Here is a 27,590-nt window from a genome sequence, read left to right as displayed (position 1 = left end):
TTTTCAATTTGGTGATGTGATTGATCAGCTTGAACAACTAAGTTACCCTCCCACCACAACAGAAGACTCGACCAGTAGTGAGTCTGGGTCATGGGATTCGGACAGCGGAGCCCCCCTTGATGGCAATTTCTTTTACAGTAATCCCTTTGCGCAGGTCGCCACCAATAATTTTGCATTCAGTTTCAAGAATGAAGTTAATGGCTGCGCACATGGAGAGCAGGAGGAAAGAGGCAGCCTGAATTAAATCAGTCCTTTATACTAGTGCACATTAGTGCATTGCGGGTCAGCAAATTTTTTTTTGTATATTAATGATTCGGTACCAGACACTAACTTCACTTTAATGACTGTTGTTTTGATTCATTTGTTTGACTGACCACAATAATGAAAAAAAAATGCATATGAATATCAAAAGGATAGTATTAAATAGAAGAATTCCCGAGTAGTTCACTCAACTCATAATGTACGTTTGAAAGTTTTGAGCACTTGGACCAGTTGTTTGCACAACATTTATAGAAGTGTTCTGTTCATGTAAGGTTTTGGCAACTGGTCCGGTGATCTCTCCAGTGCTGTAGTAACTGGAGCACTGACACTATGTATATACATTTGTACTCTGAACCAAACTAGTTCTTTATATTATTATATAATTTTTAAAGGTGCCAACCAACATTGTTGCATAGCTTTTTGTTAAAGTGCAAAATACATCCACTAAGCTGTGATTATGTCTCTGGGAAGTTCTGTATTGATGGAGCTCAGGGGGCACATAGAACCTCATGGACAGCAGTAGTGGGCTGTTGGATAGAGTTCTGTGGAATTAATTTTCTCAAACTACAATTATAATCTTAAAGAATGTATTTTCCTTACATAATAATGCAACTGGTAGGGAGTTAGCCAGTGTGAATAACGTTGGGACACTCTTATGTCAAATGCCAAGTGGGAGTTAATCACTTAACACCTGTAGGTGCGAATTCTAACATGTAATTTAATGGAAAACTGAACGTCCCAAGGAAGTTAAATATTTTGTATGAGATGCAAGCTCTGTGTTGGTGGCTCTTTACCATGACGCCACTATTAGCCCATCCGTGTAACATCAGGTTATAGATAAAAGTCAAAATGTTCTGCTTCTGTTTACCTGCATCAGTGAAGTAATGTTTACCTCCAATTCAATTCTGCACTCCATTATTTGTGTGGTTTCTTCTTCCTGGCCACTAGCTTAGATTAACATTTTGACATCCTTTTCAAACCAGAAATGAGTTGGAAGCCCCCAATTTTATCCAAATTTAAGACAGTTTACCAGAACACACTCTCACACATTTCCGACTTACCAGAAGTCTTATCCATGTTATTTTTCTCATGCCACTCTCTCCATTTATCCAATTTTACCCCTGACCACGCTGTCTTCCTTCCATCGCTAACCCCAACTTCTCTGAAATTCTCCATTCACAATCTGTAGTTCATCTTTAATACCTCTAAAAAAAAAATGTAGCGTATGAGCCTTCATATTTTAAGCTAGATGTCCTTCCTCACGTCCTCTGGTTTTCTAACTGTTTCACTTTTATACTTTCATCTTTTCTCCATTCCAACGGTGGTAGAGTATATTTGATCACCTATGCTCTATTCTCTCTGTCTCTCCGAGTTGATTTCTATCTACATTTTAAAATCATTTTTCAACTTTTTTGTCATTTTCTCAGTTTGGTACAGACTTTGTTCCTTTTTTCCTCACTTGTACTTATCCTGTCTGCAGATAATCTTGGAGTGCTAGCTACATTAAAGCTACTTGCAATTTCTGCAAAAAATGAAACAATGGGTCACCTTTGTCAGGAGATGCAATGCTTCTAAATGCCAGTTTCATTTAGGTTCTTAACATTACTCGTGAGATGAAAATCTATCTTTTTAGATTATTGCTGTAATATACAATTTACTAGTCTTGGTAACTGCTGTTTAGCATCATTACCCACTTTGGGTTTATGATTGTTATGTGTGCTGAGGTCAGTGAAAAAAAAAAATCCAATCAAATCAGATAATACCACATATAAATACAATAAAGCCAAATTTAAGAATAATAGATAGAGCAAAAGGAAGACACAGAGTGCAGAATATTGCAAAGAATGTAGAATATGTTTTTTAGTGTCAAGATCCAGCTCCTTAAGTGTCAGGAGCGAAAGTTGAAGATTTATGAATTAGCACCAACATTTGAACCTCATCTTAAGGTATTGACAAGGTTTGCAGTCCCAACCAATGGTTATTCAGTGTCACTTTGAAATGTAATGGAGGTAGAGCTGTTGGAATCATGGAACTACCACATTGTCATAAGAACCCTGGTTTACAGAGAAGGAAATCTACTGCACTTGCCCAGACTGGCCTACATACAACTCTGGAGCCAACAATATTATTGACCCAAATTTTGTGGGCAATTTGGGGATAGATAGTAAGTGCTGACTTTGCCAGCAATGTCCATATACCATGAGTGAATGAAAATACTCTTCAGAGTTGGATCATAATCTTTTTGGTAGTTAAAGACTAGGCAAAGAGGTACTTAAACAACTATGGAGATATTAGAAGACCATTCCGATTGATTCATGAACTCATCACTACACTGACATTGTTTTTAGGAAAGCAAGTAGAACTTACCTGACTTGCTGAATTATTCCTATCAGTTTGAATCTGTGGGTAAATTACTTGTCTACTTTCATAATTCTGACACCTGTACTGCTATCTCTTTGGATGTCACCATTCTGTATTACATTTGCTTCCACGAGGTCTATTGTTGGGTACCTCGCTATACCTCAAAACCTTGGATTGTGAAATCCATTTACTCACTTTCATCTTTGTCCTGTTGCCTTTTATTGCACCCTCTAAGCACTTTCAATATGTTAAATGGTGCTGTAAAGGATACCTGGAAACATGTTATCTCAAAGGATTTCTTGGTAAAAGCTCCATTTTAAGGCACTTTAATAACATTTATAAAGAATCTCAAAAGTGCCCATGTGATTGTTAATCGTTTATCAGTGGCATAAACCATAAAGCAATTAACACTAAACCAGGACAATAGACAATAGGTGCAAGAGTAGGCCATTCGGCCCTTCGAGCCAGCACCGCTATTCAATGTGATCATGGCTGATCATCTTCAATCATTACCCCGTTCCTGCCTTCTCCCCAAATCCCCTGACTTCGCTATCTTTAAGAGCCCTATCTAGCACTCTCTTGAAAGTATTCAGAGAACTGGCCTCCACCGCCCTCTGAGGCAGAGAATGCCACAGACTCGCAACTCTCTGTGAGAAAAAGTATTTCCTCGTCTCCGTTCTAAATGGCTTGCCCCTTATTCTTAAACTGTGGCCCTTGGTTCTGGACTGCCCCAACATTGGGAACATGTTTCCTGCCGCTAGCGTATCCAAACCCTTAATAATCTTAGGTTACACAAAAAAGCTGGAGAAACTCAGCGGGTGCAGCAGCATCTATGGAGCGAAGGAAATAGGCAACGTTTCGGGCCAAAACCCTTCTTCAGACTGGTTCTCCAGCATCTGCAGTTCCCTCTTAAACCCTTAATAATCTTATATGTTTCAATAAGATACTTGTGTTGGGTTTTCTTACTAAAGATCACTACAGTGCCCTTGGAAGCACCAACATAATGCTTAGAATGTTAAGGGGAGACCAACATATCTGCAGTTTTTTAGTGGTGAAATCCAGATCTGGCAGACATAATGTGTGTACTGCTGGTCACTGTGTTGATTAAGTAAATGTGTATCTGTAATTTGTGGGGTTCATTAAGCATTCTGATGGCGTGTTGAAGGTTAATGCTTCAATGTGTCGGACATAGTGAGGGGCCAGTGATGAAATTTGGAATTGGTGTAGGTTTTCCATTTGATTTGTCTTTGTTCTTCCAGCTTTGTGCATTTGTTTCAATTTTATCTGGATCGTGAAGTGAAGAGATTCTAATCTTAAGGGGCTGTCCCACTGCGGCGACCTAATTGGCGAGTTTAGAAGAGTTTGCCCTCGACTCATACTCGCAGCATGGTCGACACGAGGTCCTAGGAGGTCTTTGTAACTCTCCTTCATGCCCGAGAGTAGTCCCCGCGTACTCGAGGCCTCAGCTAGGTCGCAACGTATTTTTCAACATGCTGAAAAATGCCCGTGAGTAAAAAAAAGTTTGCCGTGGAAAAAAATCAATTTTTAAAAACAAAACTTGTAGGTTTAGTCGAAGTAGGTTGTAGTAGGTCGGCATGTTATTCGTAGGTAATCGAGGGTAGTCGAAGGTAGTCAAAGGTAGTCGTAGATAGTCTTCAACATAGTCGAAGGGAGGTCGGGAGGTCGAAGGAGGTCGTCTTCACTCTCCACTATTCAGTGTCCAATTTTCCCGAAGCTGGTCGAAGCTAGTCTTCAACGAGGTCGAAGGAGGTATTCTACATAGTCAAAGGAGGTCTTCAACGTGACACTTTTTCAAACTCTCCTAAACTCTTCTAAACTCGCCAATTAGGTCACCACAGTGGGACAGCCTCTTTATATAGTCAGCATCAGCCAGGCTGATGGAAAATGTGGGCGCAAGCAGGGCTACATTAGAAGAGTCTTGTTTAAAATGGACAACCAGATCCAATATTTTTAGCAATGGTGTGAGACTATTGTGCTTGCATCAGTTCTTTTGTTGACATTTCCCACATCATGGTGACAATGACACCATTGACACTGTAATGAGCACTGATGTGAATGTTGCTTGGTGATGGGAATTGATGAATCCAACACACTTTTCTCGTCCTTCTTCCTGCTCCCCATCTGTAATAACCAACTTTGTGATTTTAAAAAGAGACTAAATGTAAATGTGCAAATGCTAACAAGGAAATGCATATCATATACTAATTGGAATATTATGGCAATAATAATTTTCATGATTTTCTTTATAAAGTAGATTAAATCTAAATGGTATCTCATTCTCATTATTGTCATTAGGGTGGTTAAAATGGTAATACTTATAAAAATAAAATAACTATAATCTAATTATGACAAATTTGTTAGAGCTTGATTTTAACCTTACTCCCTTTATCTTGTTAGTATTTGATAGGCACCTGTCATTCAGGAACTAATTTCAATGGTGAACACTGATTTGGTAAATCCAAGTTGGCTAAAACATTACAGAAACCTGAAGTGGTTGATTGCAATTCTAAAAACTTATAGAATGGAAAGAAAGTCACTTTACAGAAGCAGTAACTGAATGGCAGTATCTAGCACAAAATTGAGGAGGATACAAAGTTGTGAAATGTCTTTAGCAGAATTAAAACTTAAAAATGTGTTCAATTCTGATAACAATGTTAAATTCAAGTCCTGCGCTCAACAGGCCCTTGTTCCTTCCATATACAGTGCCCTCCGTAATGTTTGGGACAAAGACCCATCATTTATTTATTTGCCTCTGTACTCCACAATTTGAGATTTGTAATAGAAAAAAAAATCACATATGGTTAAAGTGCACATTGTCAGATTTTAATAAAGACCAGTTTTATACATTTTGGTTTCACCATGTAGAAATTACAGCAGTGTTTATACATAGTCCCCCCAATTCAGGGCATCATAATGTTTGGGGCACAGCAATGTCGTGTAAATGAAAGTAGTCATGAAAGTTGCATATTCTTTGCATGCAATGACTGCTTGAAGTCTGCTATTCATGGACATCACCAGTTGCTGGGCGTCTTCTCTGGTGATGCTCTGCCAGGCCTGTATTGCAGCAATCTTTTGCTTATGCTTGTTTTGGGGGCTAGTCCCCTTCAGTTTTCTCTTTGGCATGTAAAAGGCATGCTCAATTGGGCTCAGATTGGGTAATTGACTTGGCCACTCATGAATTTACAATTTTTTAGCTCTGAAAAACTCCTTTGTTCCTTTAGCAGTATGTTTGGGATCATTGTCTTGCTGTAGAATGAACTGCCGGTCAATGAGTTTTGAGGCATTTGTTTGAACGAGCAGATAGGATACCATCAACAGTTGTATCATCAATGAAGATAAGTACTTTCAGCAGCCCAGGCCATAACACCCCCGCCACCGTGTTTCACAGATGAGGTGGTATGATTTGGATCTTGGGCAGTTCCTTCTCTCCTTAATAATGTTCCAAACAGTTGATTTTGGTAAGGCGGCGTTTTGGCTGATATCTCTAACATTTTTATTCTTGTTTCTCAGTCTCATATTGGCTTCTTTGACTTTCATTGTGCTCGTGTTGATAAACAGCAAAAAAAGTTTTCAAAGGTGATGGAAAGACTGGAGGAAAGACTAGGTGCTGAGAGTTCTCTTATACCTACATTAAGGAGGCATTTAAACACACCTAAGCAATTACAAACACCTGTGAAGCCATGTGTCCCAAACATTATGGTGCCTTGAAATAGGGCGACTATGTAGAAACACAGCTATAATTTCGACAAGGTGGAAGCAAAATGTATAAAAATACCCTTTAATAAAATGAACAGGATTAAACCACATGAAGAAAGGTTTCGGCCGAAATGTTGCCTTTTTCCTTCGCTCCATAGATGCTGCTGCACCCGCTGAGTTTTTCCAGCTTTTTTGTGTACCTTAAACCACATGTGATTTTTTTCTATTATAAATTTCAAATTGTGGAGTACAGAGGCAAATAAATAAATGATGGGTCTTTGTCCCAAACATTATGAAGGGCATTGTACAGTATGCTGTCTGATCTGTAAATCTTGAAGTTTTCTATCGAGTGTTAATTGTGATCAATGGGCTGGAGTTATTAAGTGAATTTGGTCTCAAATTAAGTCTTTACTGAGGATTACATTTTGTATTTTTTTAAATCCTGTTCATTTTAATTAATAACTAACATGAGAATTTTATTAATTTTTGAATAGAGTGGGGAATGCTGAATGTGCTAATTTTTCCTCGTCATTGGGGAAAGATGGAGTATAGTTGGGAAGGAATAGGGATGCAATGTGATTTCCATAATTATTTCAGAAAGAGTGAGGGGGAAGTGCATGCAATAGGGAGAAGAGAAAGCATGAATTAACCTCGCAGCTTGCAGCGTGGAGGGAGCTATTTGGCCCATTGAATTAATGTCTGCTAATCTCGTGCCCTACCTTCTACAGTGCCCTGCTAATTTGTTCTTTCAAGTACTTGTTGAATGCCGTGATAGAATCCTGTTCTCCCCTTACATTGAATTCCATGCTATGCCTCATTTTTAAAAAGTAGATTTCCTTGTGTCACTTCTACCTTTTGCTAAGTATATTCATTCAGTGACTGCTGGTTCTTGACCAAACAATCAGTGGGAACTGTTGCTCTCTAGTTACTCTGTCTAGATCCTTTATGATTTTGAGTATCTTCATTGGATTCTCTCTCAATTCCTCAGTTCCAAGGACCAAACCCGGTCTCCAGTATATCCATACAACTAAAGTCCCTCATCCACTGAATCATTTTGGTAAATCTCTTCTGCACTCTCTCGAAGACCTTTTTAATGTTTCCAGAAATATGGACTAGATTCAATACTACACCTGTGATTATAATGTTTTGCCATGGCTTCCTTGGTCTTCTACTTCTGCATGCCTCTGTTTATAAAGCTTAGGATCCCATCAGCTCTTTAGACCAATCTCTCAATGATTGCTGTTCATTATTGGATATATTTATTAAACTTGACCAGCAGAAGAAACTGAATGGGACGATTGTGTATTCCATGCAGTCAGAGGATTTGGGAGTTTGGTCATTGTGTTAGAGACCTGAATTGGAAGCAACATAGCTATGGAAGCAACAAATGCATTTCGTTGTCTCTGTACTGTACACTGACAATGACAATTAAAATTGAATCTGAATCTGAATCTATGGTAAACAATCACATGCTTTTGGTCCAGTTTGGCGTCATTAAGCAATAAATAGAGATGAAGCGAGAAGATTGCTCTCAATTTGCTCTGGAATTGGTTAATGCCATCAATAATGGGAAATAGTTCACCACCTCCACCTGTGTTTGTCAGTTGCCAATGACTGTTCTGTGCCTAAATGATGAAGACCATTGCTACAGGGGGACTCCAAACTGCATCGGTTTGTTCTGAATCTGACATCTGGTGCTCCTTTCTTAGTTTTCTTGCATTCGATTAAGGGTCACTGATTTTAAATGAATTGCAGCAGGTTTGCAAATTTTTTTTTTGCAAAGATTTTTTATCTATTGAAAAATAATCTGTTTTGTGAGTACATCATGGATGCATTGTTTTTTTTTGGTAATTTGTGTAATTTTATATATATATATCAAAAAAATAAAGAAGATAAATGAGTTTACCGCTCTACTGTTTTTTTTTCTGTACCATTCACATTATACCTTTCTGGTTCATTACCCTAATTTCTGCTTAATTTTTATGGAACTTATTGCACCACAAAGAGAGAATGCTACACTAACAGGAACACAAGTGCCCTATTTTTAAAGTTTCTGTAGAGTTGTTACTATTTTCCGTATAATCACGTTCTTGAGGTACAGGTCCTCCGCTGATTTTCCAGCAACTGGTGGTCCGCCACATCCTTTGAACCGGACAAAATTATGAGAACACACTTGAAATGCCCCCCGAAAATGTGACGCTTAGGCGATCTCTACCTCATCGGGACTTCCGTGCCGATCGGTGGATCAAATTTGCTCTCTCTGGCCAGGTCTCTGGAATGCCGGCCAGGCCGTAGCCAGCAAATCCGTTTGCAGGGCTGGCTTACAAGGCCGACTTTCTGACTTCCAAGGCTGACCGTTCCAGTACCATTGGACTCCTCTCGGAGGCCGTGGCATTTGTTGGTCCAGAAAATGGATAATCTAGAAAGGCTCTGGAACCAAGATTGGTGGTGGACCTGTACTAAATGTTTTAAATAAACAGTAGATATATTCTCAGAGTTGGAGTGATACTAAAGGGGTAGCATCGTTCCAGATGTACATAGTTAATTTATGATCTACTTTGTGCGTGTGTGTGTATATGTGTGCGTCTATTTTCAGAAGCCATTTGGCAGTTTGCTTTGGAATTGTTTTTGATGGGACCCTGAAGCTGCTGCCTTGTTACAAACGCAGTACTGTTATTTTTAATCCAAATCTCTTGTTTTCTGCATTTATCCTGGCCTTGGAGTCCTTAGTAAAGTTATAATCCAGTATTTTTGCACAATGGTTAGTAGCTTTTTGTGTTTAAAAAATCAGTGTGCCTAATGAATTAAACAACCCATTAAACTATATTGTTTCAACTTGATTAGCGATGGAGGACACTCATGAGGATTTGAACTGTCCTGTTCTCAAATTGCTGTCCTGTTCTCTACCATCAGTGGTGTGAAGAAGATACTGGCACAAAATTCTGAGGGACAGGATTGATGATAACTTGGAAAGGCAAAGATTGATAGCTTTGTCAAGAACTATCTTGTCTGAAAAATTTGATTGAATTATTTGAAGTTGTAAGAACATATCTTGAGTGCAGGGTAGTACATGTGATTTACGTGGACTTCAGTAAATCCTTTGGGAAGGTCCCACATGGTAGAGTGGTTCAAAAGGTTAGGGCCGATGGGATCAAGGACAGGTTGGTAAATTGGATCCAAAATTGGGTTGGAGGCAGGAAATAAAGTGATGGCAGAGGATTGATATTGCAATTGAATGCGTTACTAGTAGTGTCATTCAAGGATCGATGCTGAATCCCTTGCTGTTCGTAGTAAATGTGAATGACTTGGATGTGAATGTAAGAGGCAAGATCGTGAATTTCACAGATGACATGAAGATTTGCAGAGTTGTTGACCGTGCAAGGTAGTATCAGGTTACAGGGTGATATTGATGTGTTGGTGAAATGAGCTGAAAAATGGCAAGTTGCAGTTTATTACAGACAAATATAAGATGATGCATTTTGGAAGCAAAAATGAAATTGGGACAGTTGTAAATGATGGGGTCTTGGGAGTATTGAAGAACAGAGAGACAGAGTACGCATCCATAGACCCTTGAAGGTGGCAACTCAGATAGACAATGTGACAATCAAGGTATATAGGTTGAATACAAGCACAGGGAGGTTATGCTCCAAATGTATTAAAACTTGATCAGAACTCAGCTGGAGTGCTACATGCAGTTCTAATCGCCTAGGTACAGGAAAGATGTGATAACACTGGAGAGGGTGCAGAGGAGCTTTTTCCACATTCTTCCAGATGTTGCTCGCAATGGAGCAGTTGAATTATGAGGAAAGACTGGAGAGGCTAGGCTTTTTTCTCCCTAGAGTGGAAGTAATTAAGCCAGGGGCATAAATGAGGTATATAAAATTATGAAGGATAGATAGGATAGACTGCAGGAATGTTTCCATATCGGAGGTAAATCGAAATAAAGGTCATAGTCTAAGGTAAAGGGGAGGAGTTTCAGAGGTGATATGAGAGGGACTTTCTTCACCCAAAGAGTGAAGTACCTGAAATGCACTACCGGATAAAGGAGTCAAAACTGAGTTAATGACAGCAGTTATGAACACTTGAATCACTTGGGCATAGGACCATGGACAAAGTACTAGGCAATACAGAAGGATGACCATTAGTTGGCGTGGGTTGAAGGATCTGTTAACTTGCTGTGTGATTGCATAAAGTGTTTAGGAGCAAATGGTCTAATTTAGGACAGGATTCAACAGTAGCACAAATCCAGTAGCTTAAGTTGTGTGTAGTTATTTTCTAGTGGGCTTTGCTATTACTTCACCCTGTTTTTCCTCTTAAAAGCTGTATGTTTAGAGGGAAAGTAAAAAAATATCCTGGCTGTAAGGAATTGGAAAACTATTTTGCACTTTTTGAAGAGATGCCCATCTATTATTTGGTATCCTTACTGCGATTACTGTGAATCTGAGGTGTCCTTTGAAGAATGGTCTGAAGACGGGTCCTGAACTGAAACGTTTATGCATTTCCCTCCACGGATGCTCCTGATTCGCTGAGTTCCTCCAGCGCTTTTTTTTTTGCTCATGATTCAAGCATCTGCAGTCTCTTGTCTTCTTTGAAGAATGGAGTTCCACTGTTCATTCGTAAACATTCCTTCCTGAAACAGTGTACCATCTTTGTACTCTCTGTCAAAACCTTTTTACGTGCATGTTTGCTGAAATAAACAGAAGAGTAGACCAACGAGAGGTTGAGGGGCATAAAAGGCACTATTTAAGTTCAAATATTTGCGCAATATTGAGCAGGACTCCTGATCCTAGAACTGTAAACAAATCAATTGGATGTGAGCAATGTTTAAGTTATTTGCATCTTAAAGATCTAAGCAGGTGATTGTAGGAAGGGCACAGTACAATCTGTTCCATCAAATCTGAATCGGAGGTCTTCAGTACGATTAATGGTCAGTCTTATTGTGGTATGTTCCATTGGCAGCATTGAGATGGTAATGTCCATGAATTCTTTAGTACTTAAAAACAAGTGTTTATTTGCAGCCTCATCACCAGCAATTTTTTAAAATAAATTATAGCAATATGATCAATAGTCTGGAAGCTGCATATTAATGATGTATGATAGTTGGAGCTGCAGCCTACCAATGAAAGGTAGCCATTTAATTTTGGCCAGGTTTGGATTGGATGCATAATTTTTTATGTTGTGAGAATTATACTGTAAGAACATGTATCGCTTTTTTATAGGTTACTAAGATATAAAGTACCTATATAAAAAGATGTAATACTTGTGTAGTCATTTCACCTCTTGTACCTGCTTAAAATGTTTTGCAGTGGAAATTGTTTGAGAATTAAGCAGATTCGAGATTGTGTTCCAAATGCGGATCTGTACAGCTGGAGGCAAAATGGGGAGCTACAGATGGAACATGTAGTTTGAGCCATTGCTACTGTGTGATGTTTTGAAGTTGGCTTGTGTTTACTGTATTAGGCCAATTTCGATGTCGTCTTCAGCTGTCACAATAAAGTTCAAAGCCTAACTTTTTTTCTCGTGAAGACGGAGAGAACAGGAGATCCACAGAAACTGCTAACTGGATGTACATTCTTGTGATTCTCCTCTGAAAATTTGCATATTTTCTCTTCTGTTCTTGGATTTACAAAATTTATACATGAATCCCAAAATAAAGTTTATATTGTATTGACCTGGTGTACAATTCAGATTTTCTACAATGATCTACAGAATATCCGCAGGATTTTCCTGGGAGTATTAGTGAGACCTCCAAGGGGCTCATCTTGGCTGAAAGAAATAGTTCAACAGATGTTTAGATCTTCTCCACCAACCATCAAACTGCACCAACATTTTTTTGTATGGAAGAATAAGAGTGGCGCAGGAAATGTTCTCCCAAGTTTCTCTTTAGTTCAAGATGACACTTCATTACAATCTAGACAATCGCCATTTACCTTGCCAGCCGTGGCTAGATCTCGTAAATCATAAAGTTTCAACTTCTTTTACTCCTGGTTTTCAGGTTTTATCTTGCCTTATATCCTTTTGACCTTCCACTTTAAGAAAAGTTGTTCCATTTCTTAGTCCCAGCATTTATTTTTTAGTCTGTAACTGTTGTGAATTTTGGCTGCTAAATAAACTACTGATATGGATGTGATCTACTGAAGGTAGCAACTTCCGCTTAAGATATAGGAGCTTTGACATTGAGGCTGTGTGGTGAGGAAGTGCTTATTTATACCACTAACCCGTGCATGTTACCCATCTGCATCTCAATCATATCAGAAACAAAGTGCTTTTTTTGTTGTTGTTTCTTTAACACTGCCACACTAACAGAATTGGAGTCATACTCATACAGTTGTATGACCCAACTGTGCAGGAAAGAACTGCAGATGCTGGTTTAAATTGAAGGTAGACACAAAATGCTGGAGTAACTCAGCGGGGACAGGCAGCATCTCTGGTCTGAAGATGGGTCTCGACACGAAATGTCACACATTCCTTCTTTCCAGAGATGCTGCCTGTCCTGCTGAGTTACTCCAGCATTTTGTGTCTACCTTTGACCCAACTTATCTATTCCAATGAAGATCCCATGTACAAAAGTGACTTTTGCCTGTGCTTGACCCATACACCTCTTGTTTTCCTACCAACTAAAGAACTTTTATTTGCTAGCATTTCAGATTTTCTTCACAAACAGTTTAGTTTGGTTTAGGGATACAGGTTTTTTGGCCCTCTGAGTCCACACGGACCAGCATTCACAATTTAATTTATTTGGAAACTAGCATGTTATTTTCATGTTTTTGTTGCTGGGAAAACATGCTCGAAAGGATTACTTCTGTGATTTGGTTTAAAATTTCAGCTCTTTCTATTTACTTACATTTTGGCACACCATTGTCTGATCATGGCAAAGTTCAGTGAATCCAGGGCCTAGTTTACAATTTTGGTAATGTTGTTTGCCTGACACTTTAACAGAGAACGATGGGATGTTGTACCATCTGAAGTGCTGGTTTACAAAAAGCATGCTTAACTGAAGCAGTGCCTCTCTCGTTGGGTCGATACAGAAGATCATATGAAACCATTGGACGAAAGGGAATTTTCCAGAATTCCAGGCCAATGCTGATAATTAAATTTAAAAAAAAAACTAAGATTGTCGTTTATTTCATGGTGGGATGTTGCTGTGTACAATGCATTTTTCTGCGTTGTAACAGGCCCCCTCCACTTCAAACGTGCCTTGGCTGCGCAACTCTTGAGACATGAAAACAATGTATAAATGAGTTACAACTGTCGCAAGCTGCAGCTGTTCACAAGTTTTGAATGTTCTTGCCCACTTTGCTCTCACTGGGAAATCGGCAGCTGGGCCAAGAGTAGAGAATTTTGTTTTTGAGAACGTGTGGTAATCTTTGGTTATCAAATCCTGGATTGCAGCACAAGATCCAGTTTATTGCTCTTTATTGTATTCCAAAAACCTCTCAAACATTCTGTATCATATTTCACAGCTTGGAGCTGCAAATGAGACCCTGTTCTTTCATTAAAATAATGCTTTTATGCAGTGTTGCTTGTTGTCTTTCTAAACTATTTCACTGGGGCTGATCAATTGTACTTTGTAGCAAAGCAAACGAGGACTAGGACCGTTGCTATGTAACTGCGTTTGCCTTTGTCAATGTGAAAATGGCAATATTATATAGGGAATAGAACCATATGTGTAAAAAGTTTGTTATTGTGCAACAGCAAGGTTTTTGTTTTCCTGAATGAGCCAGGAGGGGAAGGATACTATAAAATGTAACAAAATGCTAATGATCAATTTTTGTTTTGCTGGAAAATTTCTGAGAGAAGAGGTACAGTGGAATGGTATGCTTTAAATAATGACGCATAAGGCTTGTTTAGGCACTTAGTCCACATTTCTTTCCAATGTTATTTATATCCTTTCCAATACATACATCCTTACAGGGAAACTTTTTATTTGGTTTTGTTGCAGTTATTGAGAGATACAGCACAAGAATAAGTTCTGAGAGTCTATGGTGACTATCAGGCACCTAAATTTTAGGCCTAATCCCCGCTCTTTCATCAATTCAACCACTCATCAACATACTGGTAGTTAAACACAATTTGGTAGTTAAAAAAAGTACAGACCAGTATGTTTTTGGGATACGGGAATAAGCCAAACCATTGGAGCAAACCTTCGTGGTCAAGGAAAACATGCAAACTCCACACAGGCAGCAGAGGATGTCAGGATTGAACCTGACTTACTCGAGCAGCAGCTCTATAAGTAATGCACTGCCACCATCAATGTGGATCAATGTGGCGAGAGGACAGAAAACATTACTGCACATTGTTTATCAACAGACTAGGGAAAGAACTTATACATTCCCCCTGAATCCTTGGGAAAATATACTTAGAATTGTGTTTTTGAAATGAGCACACATTTGATCAGTATTTATTTACTAAAGATGCACTTTAAATCAGTAACTTTTCTAAGTTTAGAAAAAAAATGAATAGTAACTGAAAACTTTTTTTTAACTTTTTCAGGATGATTTTTTTTCTCTCAGTACTTCTGTCGAACAGTAGGGCACTAAGCAAAACAAAGCAGACACTGAAACTAAAATCTGAGACACCTGGAAGTATTTGGCAGCTCTCTCAGTCTTTATAAGTACTGTGTGAGTGTGCATTGTTCATGGACCAGAACAAGTGAGGTAGTGATTCGCTTGCACTCCTAACCTGGTGTACTGCATACGGGGCTCAAAATGTGATCATGTCTACACTGGTGAACCAAATGGGGAAACTTTGTAGAAGTCTGGTGTTCGGTCGGCAGAGGCAGCCCTGAGCTCCCTTTTTCATTTCCTTCCGTCCTCCATCTCTGACCGATCTGTCTGCGGCGTCGTGCACTGCCAAATCAAGGCTCAACTTTAGCTTGTGAATCAAAAATGCAGATGCTGTAAATCAGAAATAAACACAAAATGTTGGAAGACTCAGTGGATCAGACAGAGAAGGTCAATGTTTCAGCTCCAAGCCGTTTATCAGGACCTGTTTTGGACAAAGGGTCCCAGACTGGAAACATTAATTGTTGCTCTTCCCACAGATGCTGCCTGACCTACAGTGTTTCAGCATTTTCTGATTGTATTTATAAGTATAAGGGACTGCACCTCATCTTTCATATGGACACTAAATCCTCTTTACTCTATTAAATTCCCATGTGATTCACTTTGGCAGTTTGTTTCAAAACTGACCAAATCTGCTGTAGGTCATCCATCTGTGATAATGGTTTTTTTTTTCTTACTCCATTAGCACTATCTGATTTGTATTTCCTGTGCGCATTGTGGCATTTATATGTGGGAAGGAACTGCAGATGCTGGTTTAAACCGAAGATAGACGCAAAATGCTGCAGTAACTGGGGGACGGGCAGCATCTCTGGAGAGGAGGAATGGGTGATGTTTTGGTGCAAGACCCTGCTTCAGACTACCTTTGCATGGGTTCTCTAACTTGTCATCAACTGTATGTCTCTGTCTACAGCTTAAATCCAGGTGAGGCCAGAGATGCTTCTTTTCTTGAAGACACAAGAAACTGCAGATGTAGTAATATTGTCAAAACACTACAGTATGTACTCGATGATCTCGGTGGGGAGGGGTACCTTTTATGAGGATTTTTCATTGCAGCACTTCGGGAGGCAGTGGCCAGGCGATGTTTTGGGTCAGGCCCCGACTGAAGACTGAAGCTTGCCGGGGCAGCGTTAAATATAAATGGAGTCAATGGAAGAAGGGAGGTTGGGTTGCATGATAGTCTTGGCTATGTCCACAACTCTGCAATTTCTGATGAAGGTTCTCGACCTGAAACATCACCTATTTTCTCCAGAGATGCTGCCGCTGAGTTACTCCAGCATTTTGTGTTTATCTTCGGTGTAAACCAGCATCTGCAGTTCATTCTTCCATGTTCTCAGTACAATTTCTTGTGGTCTTGGATGAAGCTTTTCTAAAACCATGCATCATGATAAAATGCTTTCTGTGGCACATCCGTAGAAGAAGGTGAGGGCTGTTGGAGACATGACAAAACCCTTCTCTGGAATTAAAGGTGTTGGTGGAAACTTAAAGCTCATTAGCTGAGAGTGGTCTCACGTAGATGCTCTTGGGATTCAGTGTTTGTGCAATTGCACGGCTCTGCCATAACTTGACCACCTCCATGCCAAGATGGGGCAAGTGTGAGAGAATGTCAATACATGGCCCAATGTGCTTATTCCATGCTAACAAAAACAGTGAAAGAAATAGATCAAGGAAGGCATTACATTTTGGATGAATATTTACCTTCAACACCTTCTTAAAATTCTCATGGCCTGGGATTTTCAGTAGTGTTAAATAATCTCAGTTTATTTTACATGTACTCTGTGCCCACAGTCCCTAGCATTTAGAATTTAAAAGATTCTTAATCCCTTGAATAAAAAAATAGCCTAAAACCATTCATTCTAAGACTGATTACTTCCTCACCAATCCCCAACCACCACGCACTCTCCAAATGCAGTCTTGATCCCCAACTAGACAAAACATTCACCATTTGTTGTGAACAAATTCTTCTCACGATGCACATTTGGCTCCTAATAATCCACCATAATTTGAGCAGATGAGTACAGCATGAAAATAATATGTGAACCTTACAGAATTGGCAATACAATAAACTCTGCACAATGAAAGAAAGAGTTGTGGACAAAAACCAGTGGAAACCCACAGATGTGTGTTGCGGCGGTCAGGAGATGGTTTGCAGAGAGAATGCTTTCTCCACGTGTATTTCTATAGGAGATAAATCAAGTATCATGATATACAGGAAGCGAGCAGGCAAGATAATCTCTGACCCCTCTCACCCTGGCCACAAACTCTTTGAATCACTTCCCTCTGGAAGGCAACTACGGACTGTGAAAGCTGCCCCAGCCAGACATAAAAACAGATTTTATCCACGAGTAGTTGCTCTACTCAACAGCCAAAAATCTGTAGCCTCGCTTTGATCTGGTATTTTGTTGTTTCACATGCTTGATCAATGGTGTTTTATCATTAATGTTTTATTATTATTAATGTTTAGTGTTTTCTGAGTCATTCGTAATTGTCACTGTATGTCATGTTGTTACTTGTGGGTGGAGCACCAAAGCAAATTCCTTGTCTGTGAATACTTGGCCAATAAACTTACAGTGCCCTCCATAATGCTTGGGGCAAAGACCCATCATTTATTTATTTGCCTCTGTACTCCACAATTGTAATAGAAAAAAAATCACATGAGGTTAAAGTGCACATTGTTAGATTTTATTAAAAGCTATTTTTATACCATTTGGTTTCACCATGTAGGAATTACAGCTGTGTTCATACAAAGTCCCCCCATTTCAGGGCACCATAATGTTTGGGACACATGGCTTCACAGGCGTTTGTAATTGCGCAGGTGTGTTTAATTGCCTCCTTAATGCAGGTATAAGAGAGCTCTCAGTACCTAGTCTTTCCTCCAGTCTTTCCATCACCTTTGCAAACTTTTATAGCTGTTTATCAACATGAGGACCAAAATTGTGCCAATGAAAGTCAAAGAAGCCAATATGAGACTGAGAAACAAGAATAAAAATGTTAGAGATAGCCAAACCTTAAGCTTACCAAAATCAACTGCTTGGAACATTATTGTGAAGAAAGAGAGTGCTGGTGAGTTCATTCTACAGCAAGACAATGATCCCAAACATACTGCTAAAGCAATATATTAGATTTTCAAAGCTAAAAATTGGTAAATTCTTGAGCGGTGAAGTCAATCACCCAATCTGAACCCAATGAGCATGGCTTTTATATGCTGAAGAGAAAACTGAAGGGGACTAGCCCCCAAAACAAGCAGAAGCTAAAAATGGCTGCAATACAGGCCTGGCAGAGCACCACCAGAGAAGACACCCAGCAACTGGTGATGTCCATGAATTGCAGACTTCAAGCAGTCATTGCATGCAAAGGATATACAACAAAATACCAAACATGACTACTTTCATTTACACAACATTGCTGTGTCCCAAACATGGTGCCCTGAAATGGGGGGACTATGTATAAACACTGCTGTAATTTCTACATGGTGAAACCAAAATGTATAAAAATGGCCTTTATTAAAATCTGACAATGTGCACTTTAACCACATGTGATTTTTTTTTCCTATTACAAATCTCAAATTGTGGAATACAGAGGCAAATAAATAAATGATGGGTCTTTGTCTCAAACATTATGGAGGGCACTGTAACATCCCAAAAATGTGTTTCCAAATGTAAAAGTCAGTCCATTGACTTGGAGCTGTGTATACAAGTTTTCTTCTAATCAGCATGCCTCATTTCTTAAATGGCAACAAAGCACAATTCATTAGTATCAGTACTGTGAATATCTATATTGGTTCACAATTGAACTTCAGTAAAAGTAGACAGTGAACACCACCAGTCAAAGAAATGAGATGTGCTACAATGGAATCAGTAACAGAAAGGTTTATGTAATATAAAATTCAAACATAAATGACTCATTTTTGCCCTAATCAATTACTCAGTGTTGCTCTACTCAATTTATTACGGATCCGAACCTCAGTTTGGGAGAAATTGGCAGGAATTTGAAGTAATTAGTCGGCCTGTGGTGGCTTTGTTTTCAATCGATGCATTGGTGCGATGCATCTGCTTGCCCCCAAAGCATTGCCCACAAGCACATCAGAACACAGAACTCTGCAAGATAGTAGAGTGCTCAAGTCAAGACCTTTTCTGGATTTTTTTTTAATTGACCTTGAGGATAAGTGTTTGAGAAACACTAATTTGGTAATTTGGGAGGAAATTAAGGGGAGTTGGTTTTAGGAAGTCTTCGTATGAGATAATGGCAGTACAGGGGAAAGAGTGATGTCTTAAGTGTGACAGTAATTCTACAATGGGTTTGAGGGCTTGGGCAAGTCAGCAGGTATTTTGGAGTATGAGCTGGGTGGTGGTTATTAGCTTGTAAATCGGAGAGTTTAGCATTGAACAATCTGGTCATGCCTGATCAGTGGGAAGGCGGGGTCTATGAGCACAGCAGGAAATCTGGCGACATGAGGGTAGTGATTATTGCAACTGGAGCATGAAGGAACAAGTGAGAGCATGATTAGCTCAGAGATCAAAAGAAGCGTCTCATGCCAAAACGTCACCCAATCCTTCTCTCCAGAGATGCTGCCTGACCTGCTGAGTTACTCCAGCATGTTGTGTCTACTTTCAATAGAAGTGGTACTAATGAGCAGTAGAATTCTAGAACTTGGCAAGCAATTTGGTCGTAAAGCAATGAATCTGATGTGCTACACAGAAGGTGGAATTGGATTGACTGCAAGATGTTTAAGATGTTGAGAAAAGACCCCACACAATTCAAACCCTACACCATATTTGGTAGCACTGGAATCATGTGAGGATATAATATCTATCTATCTATATTACTAAAAGTCTGTTCTTGACCAGTTTTGGCTTTCTGTGCTGCGATTTCCGAAAGTACGCCGCCTTCTACGGCCGTCATTTCTGGCCACCTCGCTCAGAGCCCCCCTCCGCCGCATGTGTGCCGAGGATTTTTCCCGTCGATGAAAATTGACAGAGATATTAATGTTTTTACAAAATTCCCCATTCTCTCTGCTGCCCCTGCTGGAGGGAGGGGGAGGGACTATAAAACCAGGAAGTGGTGTGCCTCAATCAGTCTCTGCAAGTGGTGTGCCTCAATCAGAGCTCTGAATGACACTGACAAATGTCTACAGCACTGTGAGTACCCTTAATTTGGTTTGAAAATGAAAATATGGTTAGAGGTAAAAAAGCACTGCATACAAATGGTTGTTTGGGTTTGGGTTGAAGTAAAAAGGCATTCTCTCCCCCCCCCCCCCCTCCCCTCCTCTCTTCTTCCTCCCTCTCTCCCCTCTCTCTCCTCTCTTTTCCTCTCCCTCTCTCTATCGCCCCCCTTGTCCACCGTCTCTCCTCTATACCCCTGTCTCACACACTATCTCTCCCATCCTCTCTCTCTCCTCTCACCTCCCCTCTCCCTCTTTCCCCTTCTTTCCAGCTCTCTCCCTTTCTTCCCCCACTCCCTCTCACTCCCCCTCTCTCTCTCCCCCTCTCTCTCCTCTTCTCTCCCCCTCTCTCTCCCCCTCCCGCTCTCTCCTCTGTCTCTCCCTCCCTCTATCTCTCTCTCCCCCCCCCTTCTCTCTCTCCCCCCCTCCTCCCCTCCATTAGCGTGAGTGTGGGGGAGGGGGGGGGGTAGTTAGTGTGTGACGCTGCATGCCACCTCCCCCCCCCACAACCGCACGTTGGGAGAACAGACCCAACGGGTCTGCACTTGGTCTAGTAACATTATAAAATTCTTGCTCAGTTCATCCAATAGAAAATTGTTACATTGACATTTACTATCAGACATTCCCATGCCAGAATTATTTTTCTGTTTTTGGCCTGTCATGCCAAAGGATTGCAATATATCAGGAGTTGTAATGTTAACATTGTGATTTGCCTTTCGCAGTCCCTGTTGCATTACTGTGTGGCCTTGCATGTTCTCCCCAGGAATCACTGATTATGCATTCCAAAAATGTATTTGATTCAGATAAACTATTGTATCAAATAAATTCAGAGCTACATATTTCATAATAACAAATTTACCAATTAATTAATTTTGTTGCTTCAACAACATTTTAGTTATCACATTAAGGACTTGGCATTACCTTGAACGTTGAACTTGATTTGTGGAAAGTAGTGATACTTTCAGATGAAGAACTAATCAAGGAAATCAGTGTAACACTCGGCAGTGAAAGCAGAGTTGTGGAAAGAGAAACAGAGTTAATATTTCTGGTCAAAAACCTTTGTCAGAACTGATAAGTGCAAAAAACAAACTGCTGGAGGAACTCAGGATAGTGGGTGGGGGGAGTTTTGGCAGTATCTGTGGAGGGAAATGGACAGACAATATTTTGGATCGGAACCCTTCTCCAAGATAAAGAATATGCGGAAAGGCTCTTTCGTATTTGATTTTGTTACCGGTTTTGCAAGTTTCAAACACTCCATTTAAGTTTGCACCGAGCTATTTAAAAAAATGCTATAGTCATGAAAAGAGATATATTTATAGAATGTTTAAGAAGGAACTGCAGATGCTGGAAAAATCAAAGGTAGATAAAAATGCTGGAGAAGTCTGAAGAAGGGTCTCGATCTGAAACGTCACCTTTTCCTTCGCTCCATAGAAGCTGCCATAGATGCTCCATAGATGCTGCCTCACCAGCTGAGTTTCTCCAGCATTTTTATTTATAGAATGTATATCTTCTAATTTTGTGAATTTTGCAAGATCAAATTTGAAGCAAGCGTAGCCTTTGGTTCTCTGCCCTTAGTTGTCTGAGAGAAAACTGAAGAAGGCCAATACAGATGCATACAAAAGCAAAGGATTATATCAAGAGAGGAAGCAATGTTTTACTCTTGAGATTTTGTATGCATAGCAGGTAGTTCATACGGAATAGTAGAATTAGGTCATTTGGCCCATTGTCTACTCCACCATTCAATCATGGCTAATCTATTCCAAGAATTCCACAGATTCACCTCCCTCTGACTAAATAAATTTCTCCTTATCTCCTTCCTAAATAAACATCCTTTAATTCTGAGGCTATGACCTCTAGTTCTAGATTAGAACTGCAGATGCTGGAAAATCGAAGGTAGACAAAAATGCTGGAGAAACTCAATGGGTGAGGCAGCATCTATGGAGTGAAGGAAATAGACGATGTTTCGGGTCGAAACCCTTCTTCAGACTGAAGAAGGGCCTCAACCCGAAACGTTGCCTATTTCCTTCGCTCCATAGATGCTGCCTCACCCGCTGAGTTTCTCCAGCATTTTTGTCTACCCAGGCAAAGCTTTAAGATGAGAGGGGCCAATTTAAAGGAGATGTACTGGGCAAGTCTTTTCACTGAGGGTGGTAGGTGCCTGGAATATGCCGCCAGGCATTATGGTGAAGCAGATATGATAGTGACATTTAAGAGGCTTTTGGATAGGCACAATGATAAGCAGGAAATGGAGGGATATGCATCACATGCACGCAGAGGATATTAGTTTAACCTGGCATGTTTGGCACAAACATTGGAGGAAAGTGAATACGCATGTAGATCAAGTATTCTGAAAACTGAAGGAAGCACATTAGGGTGAGAGAGATGAGAGACAGGGGCAGCTCAGCGACACAGCTAATAGAACTGCGATCTCACAGTGCCAAAGTCCTGGGTTTCAATCCAATTTCCAATGCTGTCTGTGTGGAGTTTACATATTCTCCATGTGACAGTCAATTTCCTCCCATGTACCAAAAACATGCAGGTCATGCAGAAAATAGAGGAAGAGTTGAATAGAATGTGGAACTAATAACAAAAATGGGAATTAATGTAGGATTCGTGTAAATGGGTGCTTCATGATCAACACAGACTCAGTGGGACGAAGGATCTGTTCTGTACTGTATCTCTACATGATTCATAGACTCCAAACAATAAGCATAACCCCAATTGTCTTTGAGGAAGGAGCTGTGATCTCATCAGTATAGCACCAAAGGTTGATGGCTGCAACTTTCAATGAATGATCGAGGCATCCTTAGATTATCAATTTAGAATATATTAAGAAAGCAAGACCCAGGACTTGAATGGAAATTAATGACAGATACATTTATTAAAAATAGAAAAGATGGTCAGAGTATTTTACCCAAGTTGTGGGTATGTATGTATGTGTGTGTGTGTGTGTGGGGGGGGAACTGGGTAGCCATTGCAGTTCTGATTTCCTCGGCAGTTGGAAACCGTGACATTTCCTAAAATCTGGCGATTATTACTGCAGATCCTAATCATCCTTAATGTGATGTTGAAGTAGGATCTGCAAAGTAAATGTTAACCTGGGTGTGCATCTTCATTCTCTAACATTTGTACAACTGACTCCCTCACCTTTTTGTTCGTATCTCAGTTGTATTTGTGTTTCTAAGATGTCAGTTTTGCTTTTTGCTATGTTTATTTTCAATCTGTTTCAGATGGTTTGATTGACAGTCTTCAGCTTTCCCCTCTTACTACAAGGAGCACCCTCAATGTTATTGTTCCTGGGTCCCAGATGTCCAACCTGAATCTGCCCCCTCAAGCTCCATCTCCGTTACAAAGCCCAATTCTCAGCGATGTCGGGAGCGTGAGGGCAGATGACGAAGAAGAAGACCGTCGAAAGGTGAGTTGGGGAATGTTTTGCATGCCTGTGATGCATGACAGTGTAGCGGCACCAAACGTGATGAATAAACAGTTGCTTTATTCAGGTGTTACATGCAAGCTTGGTCCAATAACATAATTGTTATTGCTGCTGCAGCTGAGCTAGGGTGTTGTCTCGAGGTCATCTACCTGCCGGCTGGGCTGATCTCAAGGTGAGATATGCTTATGTAGCAGGACACTCCCCTTAACCCATGATGACAGCCCTCGTAATCACTGATGAGGGTTCAACCGCAAGTGGTCTGTCTATCAGCTGACTCCACAGGACCCACCCCAGAACCGGAGGGAGGAGTAAAATGCGCTAACCTTCTACAAGAAGGTGTGCAAGCATGGTCAAGGGCAGCTCCTGCTGTGGGTCGGGAAGGTGGGGCCCGCGGGCGCAATCGCCGCTCCGGCTGTGGGCCATCACGGCCGTATGCCGAGGGGTGCGAGGGGACCAATACAAAAGCCACCGGATGGACAAGACACAGTCGCATCTCCTCGACCAGCAGGGGATCGTGTCCAGAGAAATACGGCCCCCAGCAACGGCTGGGAGACGTCGGCAACAATGCAAACAAAGAAGTAAGACTAAATTAATTATTAAACCCGGCATCGTGATACAGTGTAAAATAGTGAAAAGAAACAAAACAAACTACTGTGAGCAAACAAGTGCAAAGTGGTAGGAAAGTTCAAATTGTCCAGTGTCCATGGTGCAGGATGGGAAGCTGTGCTGGTAAACTGGAGGTTGCAGTGACAGCATCTCACCTGAAGTGGCGCTGTTGCCGGCGGTCAGGCTGCAGCATCCGGCCGGAAAGTGGTACTGTGGACCAAAGTGGACGGCGGTCGGACTGCAGTGACGGCATCCGGCCGGAAGGTGGCACTGTTGACGCCGGTCCGAGAAGGTCGAGCGTCGCTTCCGGCCGGTTGCGGCGGCCATTTTTGCAGTCGGGGCAGCGGCCATGTGGCAGTAGGCCGTGGCAGCCATTTTGGCGGTCTGCTGAGGCGGCCTTCAAAGGCGATTCAAGATGCGTGCGGGGTGGCCGGCATCTTAAAATTTCCATCTTAACTTCAAAGGGAAACAGTTCTGGCAATTTGAGTTGTTGTACTTAAATGTTTGTGAGTCTCTGCCTTTTTCAAGTGTTGGTCCATATACCCTAGAAATGTGGTGAGAACACCTGCCTCCATAACCTCCCCAGGCAGTGCATTCTAGATTCCAACCATTCAATATGATAAAGTTCTTCCTCGGATCCTCTTTACACCTCTCATCCCTCATCCAAAGACAATGCCCTTTAGATTTAAATACCTCTTCTATGAAAATAAATATTGTACTGTTTACTCTGTCAATACCTCTCGTAACTTTATAGACCTATATCAAGTTCCATTCAGCCTCCTCTCTTCCGTGGGTCAGGTGGATTTGAGTGCTGGATCTGAGTTCTTCTAACATTCCCAATTGTCACCTTTTACAGCAACAACTTTGGGTGGCTGGGATGCAGTACATTGACTGGATGACTGCAGCTGGATTTCATACCTACCTATCTTACCCTGTCTATTCTCTATCACCCCATGAAGGGCGACTTTCCGCTCCCACTCCTCCTGCATGTTGCTCTATACTCCACCCACAACCTGATTTAACTAATTCCAAAGTTATTTGAGGGAATACGTTGGAACTGCCGTATTAATTTGAGGATTTCCCAGCAATTCATGTGCTGAACATTTACTTCCATCACTCACCCAGGATTCAATTTGTTGAAAAAAACTTCCCCAGATCCACTTTACATGTCCTGCTCTGTAACTTCAACTATGTGTATTGTTTGACATCATCTAGAAAAGTGGGCCAGGGAATGGGAGGTGGAATTTAACTGAGACAAGTGTGAACTGTTTCACTTCAGGAAGTTAAACTTGGGCAAAACTTGCACAGTGAATGGCAGGTGCCTAGATGGTGTTGTAGGCCAGACACCTTGGGGTGCAAGTATACCTGGCCATGAAAGTGGCCACACAGGTAGACAGGGTGGTGTTGAAGGCATTTGGTACACTTGTACTCATCAGTTAAAGCATTGAGTCCAGGATCTGGGACATCATGACCCAGGGAAGAGGAGGTTGAATGGACCACGTTATTGTATTGTATTGTATTGTATTGTATTCTTGTATTCAAATTTTATTGTCGTTGCCTCACTTTGAGACAACGAAATGAATTTCCCGTACAGCAGTATCGTTAAAAAAAATCACAAGAAAAATAATAAAAATAAATAATAAATAAATAATAAAACATATTAAAAAAAAAAATAAAATTGAAATTGAATTAAAAATTTAACAAAAGCACAAACACAAAAAGTCCACAACACAACATAACATAAATGGCACCCAGGTGAGGACGGCACCATAGTCCAGCCAGCCTCCCCTCCGTGTCCATCCGTAGTCGGGGCCTTCCGAGCACCTGCAGTCGCCGCCCCGGGTGGCCCGATGTTCAGGCCCTCACGCCGGGCTGGTGGAACGCTGACGCCGAGCCCCGACGGTGAGCATCCTCCTCCTCAGCGGCCCGGACCTTCTGATCAGCCGCCTCCCGCTGCCGGAGTCTGCCGCTCCTGAGTCCACAGGCCGAGCTGGGCAGAGTCACAGGACCCCGCGCTGTCCATCAGCGCCGCCCGCGTTGGGAGCTCTGCAAACCGCAGCTCCTTGATGTTGGTGCAGCAGGTCCAGCACTCCGGGCTCCAGACGGCGACCCCCGGTAAGGCATCGCCAGCCCCGCGATGTTCCAGCGCTGTCCCGCCGCTGCTGGAGCTCCGGTCGATCCCGGCAGGAAAGGCCGCGCCAATCCAGGTAGGTAGGCCGCTGTGGGGGGGGGGGGGGGGGGGGAGGACGCGACTCGAATAATAGTCGCGTCCTCACCAGGAAGCGGCTGAAGGACGGTATCCCCCGCACCGTGCCCTCTTCCCCCACATAAAAACACAAAAAAACACAAAAAAAAACACTTTTTAACATAACAAAATAAACAAAAAAACAAAAAGATACCGGGCTGTAGGTGGAGGCTGCTGGCACCAGCGCCACCAGAAGTACAAGAACTTATTGGCCTATGAAATGATGCAGGTATCGACAGGGTAAACAGTACAATATTTATTGTCCCAGAATACGGGAGTTAAAAATAGAGCACACGTGTTAAAGGTGAGAGAGGAAAGAATTAAAGGGGTTCTGAGGGGGAGCTTAGTCACACAGAGGGCGATGGGTGTATGGAACGAAACGCCAAAGGTAGAGATGGAGTAAGGTACAATTATAATGTTTAGTAGACACTATGATAATTAGATAATTAATAGACATTATAATAGATATAATGTTAATAACAGATACATGAATATGAAAGATGTTGAGGGGTATGAGCCAAACGCAGGGCAAATGAGACTAGTTTGGTTAGGCAACTTGTTTGGTTTAAACGAATCAGACTGAAGGGCCTGTTTCCGTGCTATATAACGCTATGACTATTATTTTTGTTTACACAGCGTTATCCAGCTGATAAGGCATTCTTTATTGCAAAGGAAATTCTGACCACAGAGAGAACCTATGTGAAGGATTTGGATGTCATCACTGTGGTGAGCAATTCTGTGGTCTCTCATTAATTTTGGAAGTTCTTTAGGATGGTATAGAGACATAGAAACATAGAGACATAGAAAAATAGGTGCAGGAGTAGGCCATTCGGCCATTCAGCCCTTCGAGCCAGCACCGCCATTCAATATGATCATGGGTGATCATCTAAAATCAGTACCCCGTTCCTGCTTTTTCCCCAATCCCTTGATTCCTTTAGCCCTAAGAGCTAAATCTAACTCTCTCTTGAAAACATCCAGTGAATTGGCCTCCACTGCCTTCTGTGACAGAGAATTCCACAGATTCCTAACTCTCTGGGTGAAGAGCTTTTTCCTCATGTCAGTCCTAAATGGCCTACCCTTTATTCTTAAACTGTGACACCCCAACATCGGGAACATGATCTTGCCTGCATCTTGCCTGTCCAACACTTTAAGAATTTTATATGTTTCTATAAGATCCCCTCTCAACCTTCTAAATTCCAGTCAACCCATTCTTTCATCATATGCCAGTCCCGCCATCCCGGGAAT

The 27,590-nt window shown here is 41.1% G+C and overlaps 1 protein-coding gene across 5 annotated transcripts in view; it reads left to right on the top strand.

Moving 5' to 3' along the window:
* Positions 1-27,590, top strand: part of farp2 (FERM, RhoGEF and pleckstrin domain protein 2) — a 144,433-nt gene that overhangs the window by 80,565 nt on the left and 36,278 nt on the right. For all 5 annotated transcript variants that reach the window (XR_008724562.1, XM_055645928.1, XM_055645924.1 and 2 more), the window contains exons 14-15: positions 23,292-23,476; positions 26,982-27,071. Coding sequence is in view for 4 of the 5 variants with exons in the window: in XM_055645928.1 (XP_055501903.1) it covers positions 23,292-23,476; positions 26,982-27,071 (275 nt within the window). In the remaining variant the exon portion in view is untranslated. The remainder of the gene's footprint in view (positions 1-23,291; positions 23,477-26,981; positions 27,072-27,590) is intronic.

This window comes from Leucoraja erinacea, chromosome 14 (genome assembly GCF_028641065.1).
Source record: "Leucoraja erinacea ecotype New England chromosome 14, Leri_hhj_1, whole genome shotgun sequence".
Classification (NCBI taxonomy): Eukaryota; Metazoa; Chordata; class Chondrichthyes; order Rajiformes; family Rajidae; genus Leucoraja; species Leucoraja erinaceus.
The sequence above is the reverse complement of the archived record's forward strand: the minus strand, read 5'-3'. Positions and strand labels throughout refer to the sequence as shown.